The sequence below is a fragment of the Dendrobates tinctorius genome, unplaced genomic scaffold (assembly GCF_039654945.1).
Source record: "Dendrobates tinctorius isolate UK_male_01 unplaced genomic scaffold, ASM3965494v1 ptg000093l, whole genome shotgun sequence".
Lineage (NCBI taxonomy): Eukaryota > Metazoa > Chordata > Amphibia > Anura > Dendrobatidae > Dendrobates > Dendrobates tinctorius.
The window spans coordinates 13,479,547-13,485,546 of NW_027361761.1; the positions used below are offsets into that span (position 1 = coordinate 13,479,547).

General features: G+C 42.2%; 1 protein-coding gene across 5 annotated transcripts in view; it reads left to right on the top strand.

Moving 5' to 3' along the window:
- Positions 1 to 5,646, top strand: part of LOC141098559 (cytochrome P450 2K1-like) — a 111,729-nt gene extending 106,083 nt beyond the window's left edge. For all 5 annotated transcript variants that reach the window (XM_073586454.1, XM_073586453.1, XM_073586455.1 and 2 more), the window contains exon 10: positions 5,075 to 5,646. In XM_073586454.1, the coding sequence (XP_073442555.1) occupies positions 5,075 to 5,250 (176 nt within the window). In that variant the 3' untranslated portion in view covers positions 5,251 to 5,646. The remainder of the gene's footprint in view (positions 1 to 5,074) is intronic.
- The last annotated feature ends 354 nt before the right edge of the window (positions 5,647 to 6,000 follow it).

Here is a 6,000-nt window from a genome sequence, read left to right on the forward strand (position 1 = left end):
CAACCTGGTCTGGTTGTCTGCGACAATGTACGTAAACTGGTGGCGGCTTTAAAGCTCTGTAAGCTGGTACACGTGCCATGCATGGCTCATGTGCTGAACCTGGTGGTGCAGAAAGTTATAAAAACATACCCTGACTTGCAGTACCTACTTGAGAAGGTGCGTCGTATTTGCACCCATTTCCGCCCCTCCTCAACCACTGTTGACGGTCTTGCAGTGCTTCAAAAGCAATTTAATTTGCCAAACCACAGACTCATTTGCGACCTGCCAACACGATGGAACTCAACATATCATATGTTGGCAAGGGTAAGTGAACAGCAGCGGGCACTTTCTGAATACCAGCTTAAACATGCCCATCACACTGAGACTCAGCCAAGACACATAACAACTGTCAAGTGGGTGTGGATCGCTGATATTTGTGAGGTGCTTGATAACTTTCAGTACTGCACCAAGCTTGTGACCGGTGATCAGGCTATTATCAGCATAACCATCCCTATGCTATGTCTGCTGAAAAAATTGCTGCAGAATCAAAAAATGGAATCTTTGCATGCCCAGCAGCTGGGTATGGAGCAAGATTTCACAATTGGTGATCCTACCCAGCCCAGCCAATATCATCAGGTAACATTGAGGGATGAAGATGATGAGGAAAATGAGGAGGGAGAGGATTTCTTTCTTAGTGGTACCGAGGTGAAACCTCAAGCTACAGAGGGGAATCCCAACCCCAGCTTGATGTCTGTCCAGCATGAGTGGGCTGAAGAGGAGGAGGTGGAGGAGGAGAGTCAGTGTCAGGAGAGGATGGGTATTGTTCCTCCCTCAGGGGTCACAGAACATTTGCCTCTTTGCAGCTTGGCACACATGACACACTTCATATCTGACTGTCTGTGCCAAGACCCTCACGTAATCCACATTTTCAAGAGCAACCTATACTGGTTGGCCACCTTTCTAGACCCACGGTACAAGGACAAATTTCCTTCGCTACTGTTGCAGTCACCAAGAGGTTTCACAATGGAATTCTTCAAGAAGGCCGTTTTCGATCATTTGATGGCAACAGCACCCTCAGACACCACTGCTAGCAGAGATACCAGCTCTGTGCAACAGCATGCATTAATGGGGAGAGATACGCCAAGCAGGTCCAAAAGAGGTGGTGGTAAAATGCCCACAAACTGGGCCATCTTCAATAAACCGGCTCATCACCAAGGACTAGCTGGAACAGTAGCAATGTCAAGGAGGGAGAAGTTGAATAAGATGGTCAACGACTATCTAAGTGACCATACCTGCGTCCTTCCTGAAGCTTCTGTACCGTTTAATTACTGAGTATCCAAGCTGCATAGTTGGCCCGACCTCTCCTTCTATGCCTTGGAGGTGCTGGCCTGCCCTGCTGCTAGTGTGATGTCAGAGCGTGTTTTCAGTGCCGCTGGGGCAATCATCACAGATACAGGCACACAGTTGACTACAGAGAATGCAGACAGGCTGACTCTGATAAAATTTAACAAGGACTGGATTTCGCAACAGTATTTAAGCCCTCCAGATGACAGTATCCCAACCTAAAGTCACCCAACATGTTTTTTTTTTAAATTGGTGATCACATCCATTCCTTCCCATACAAGCCCCTTTTTTTCTTCTTCTTACATATGTTTTCAAAACCTGCTTCTGACACATGCACCTCATGTTACGTTAATTAATATTTCCCATCGGAGGCACTTATGATGAGAGTGAGAACCTTCATCCTTCATCAACCATATTTTTGGAGACACTATGGCTATGCCTGGACACTGGGCACAGCCACCTCTATGCAAGTAGTCCTGGCTTTATCATAATTGTTTGGCCCTTCAGACCTGCCTTGCTTCCTTCATCAACCATGATACAGCCCCTAGGGCTAATGTTTTGAAGACACTATGTCTATGCCTACACATTGGGCAGTGGCACAACAAGGACAGTCCAAGCTTTATTATTGTGAATCCCTTGTGATGATGATGATGGGTGGCTTCTTCCTGCGTTAACCATAACACAGCCCCTAGGGCAGATTGCTCCCCTTACACCACTTACACACTTAGCTGTCAGATCGCCTCCATCATCACTCGCTCTTACGGCACTTCTGATATATCACTGGCACTGCGTAAGTGGCGTACGAGTCCCACTCTGCCGGCAAAAAAACACAGGACTTCAAATAGTGTTTGTACATTCTAGTGAAGCAGTGGTGTAAAAACAATCATGCAGCCCCTGACCAGGTGCCCCCATGTTATATACATTTGTTTACAGAACACATTTTTTTTAACATTTACACATTTTTTAGCCTTTTCCTCAACCCCCAGACAGCAGACAATTACTCGCATTTTCCATTGACTATCATTGGACTCACTATTCGTACCAAATACCCGAGTATAAGGGTATACTCGGTACGAGTATGGCGAGTTCGAATACTTCAGTACTCGCTCATCCCTAGAGACAGTCATTAGATAAATGTCATGGACTTTTCCACCAGATATTAATGGAGTGCAGTCTCTGCTCCCTGAGACTGGGAGAGCTGCATGCTGAGCTTTATCTGTGTGTAAGGTCCTTCTGCACAGGTTAATCAACAAAAATTACTTACTTGACATCTTATGGCCTTTATTATGCAGTCTAAATGTTCTGTCCTCACTAAATAAGCCAGACTTTATTTGCAGCTTATACAGGTAGCTAAACCGCTCTACCGGAGTCCAATAAGGAGACTGTAGGTTGAGTCTGTGCTTTTATTGAACTTGATATATTGGCGCGGTGAAACTACAATACAAACATAATATACAATACAATCAGTACAGGGGCATAGTAGAAGTACACGTTATACATAGCATACGTTATGAATGAACATTTGCACACTAATAGCTGACCGGGGCGCAGGACTGATTAAACCATGCTAAATAAGACATGTTACAGAAAGCATGAGTACATATCGGTGATGCAATCACAAGGGGAGATGAAAGATGAGATGCTTCCAGGATGCAGGCTGAGAGAAAATGGGGGAAAGTGGAGGGAGATGGAGGCTGAGCTAACCATAATGCTTTGCAAACTACCATCATGCATTGCAAAAGGAGGGAAAAGATTCAGACATGAAAGTGAAAGAAAAACCGATAAGACTGCGGTTATGGCTCTGGTCACTAGAGGGAGCCAAAACACTGCAAACAAATACAGTCTATTTACATGTAAATTTCTCCATATTCTCACCAGTAAAATATTGCAAATATTTACAAACAAATAATCAGAGATTAGATGTCGGAGACAGAACACTATACTGTACATCATCATTTTCAGCAGCACATTTTCCCACTTAAAGAGGGGATATGCTGCCAACAAAGTTAAAGATTATTAAGAATGAGTAAATTAATACTAAGGATTGTTCGATCCCCATAGAGTATCTATTGGTCTGAGGGCCTCTAGTGAGGGTTGGTTGACTTTTTTTTCCATAATATCCATGTAAACTTGCCTTAACAATACTGCTTTAACTAGATCTCAAGCAGTATGATAACTCTGTTATTAGCTTGCGTACTCTCTAAGGATATTAATGACTCTGCTCTTCCTGTTCCATTCTACACAGCAAAGCTGATAATTGAGCTACAGAAAACAGGAAACAACAGTTAATTTGAAATGAATTTGGGCAAGCAAGTTCCAGAATAGGGGGGAAGCAGGGGATATATCTTGTATCTACTGTGGGTAGAGGAGATAACGGGAGACTAGAGAAGGAGATCTTGTGAGGATCTTGTGAGGATATTGATGTAAGTACCGGGAGCCTAAGTCACAGATGTATGGAGAAGACAGGCTGTGGATAGCTTTGTATGCCATGGTTAGGGTTTCGAACTTTGTTGCAAATAAGTTTTGTGTAACTGCATATAACTCTCTATTGATGCTCATATTAGAAGATAATTCTCTGCCATATGAATCAATACAATGGCATTTGCAGTTTCACATCACTAGTCTCTAAGCATCAACAAACACAGCTCAACTAATCTCAGTCTCTGTATACAGTCCTCTCTTGCATGGAGCATATCTCTCCACTCAGCCCCCTGTATACAGAACACGAACTTGAAGTATATCTCTCCACTCAGCCCCTAAATACAGATTCCCACCCTATATCTCTTTTTTCAGCCCTCTGTATGCAGAGTCTCATTCTGCAGTATATCTTTCTTCTCAGATCTCGGCATACAGAGCTCCATCCTGCAGTATATCTCTCCTCTCGTCCCCCTGTATACAGAGCTCCATCCTGCAGTATATCTCTCCTCTCATCCCCCTGTATACAGAGGCTCATCCTGCAGTATTTTGCTCGTCCCAGCTTCCTGTATACAGTCACCTCCTCTTAATTACCAGCACACCCACACACTACTGCATACTGCTATGAGGTCTCTGCACTGTAATGAAGGAGGCATCTCTCCTTTCCATGACCTTATCGCTCACATTAAAAGATTTGATCTAGACAAATCCTGAAGCAGAGCTATGCTGTCAGGAAGCCAGCTGAGAAACACTGCACTTATGCATGATCGTCCAGGGCCACAAGAAATACTGTGCAAAAGTGTCAGTGGCAACTGGAGAGTAAGGAGAGCATGGAGCATCATACATAGGGGGTGATATATAGAAAGGGTAGATTTAAAAATGTCTTATATTGGCAAAAATGAATATATAAGTACATTATTTTAACTCTTTAAAGAATGAGTCAGATTCTATGGAAATAAAAGAATATGGTAAAACAGTATTAGAAATTATGGGCTGTTTGTAAAAACAATGTAAAAATACCAAAAAATTGTGTTACATTTTGTCTAAGCAACATAGATTTCCTCCAAGAGGAGGATATCTCTAATATATCCGAGTTCACAATTTTTATGTAACTCAGACTGTTGAGTTTATCTCAAGAGACTCATGGCTGACCCACACATCGCACTCCATACACGGACTGAAACCAGCCTAAGTTAGTGCTATCTGCTAGAATTCCACAAGAAAGATCATTTCTTTCCAAGATCTAAATTTTGAGGCCTCCTTAAAAATTTATTTTTTTTTATTTCAAAAACAATGTTATTCTCTCTAAACATTTTCTTCTTTTATCTATTTCTAGGAAAGAGAAGTTGTGCTGGAGAAACATTGGCTAAAATGGAGCTCTTCCTCTTCTTCACAACGTTATTGCAAAACTTTACTTTCCAGGCCCCGGCTGGGGCAATATTGGACCTCACACCTTGGCAGGGGACTACAAACGCTCCTCAAACACATGAAATCTGTGCCATACCTCGTTGATACATTTTCCTTATTAAACAGTTTGTCTCAGTAATTTCAAAATTTATAAAATCTTCCTCCGCTGCATCGAAGCCGAAGGAAACAACCAACAGTGATGATTTGTCCTTGGGATAATCCATCACTGTTGGAAATTGGGGTCTGTCATCTGGCAAATTCACATTTCAGTAGAATGTATCTAATGTCTTTGTGCCAACCCCTCCTTTGTTCTTGGATGAACACTACAGGAGCCAATGGAGCACAATCGCCTATTTGTTCTGTTACTCGACATGGTCCCAGGTCTTGTAACCCCATCAATTGTAGACGGACGGCTCATCTTCCCAGATATCGCTTAAATTGTTTAATGGCAATGTGAACATGGCAAATTACCTATGGAATAAAGCAGATTTTTGCACCTTTCACTTTTATGTGTTTGAAATATGTGCTGAAAATAGTTTTGGCTATGAAGTGGCCGGGTCTTTTCTAAAGATCGTATGATTATCTCCATGTGATACAAAATTCACTTTTAGGGTATGTTCACACTAGGCATTTTTGCTGCTTTTTTTATGCTAATTTTCAGCTGCTTTTTAGTACCAGCAAAGCCTGTGAGATTTCAGAAATCTCATGCACACACTTTGGTTTTTTTTGGACATAGAGCCTGTTCACTTCTTTCAGCAATTTGCAGCATTTTTCACCCATTGGTTTGAATAGCTGTTGAAAAACGCTGCAAAAACACTGCAAAAACTCAGGTATCATTATTTGCAGCGTTTTTGC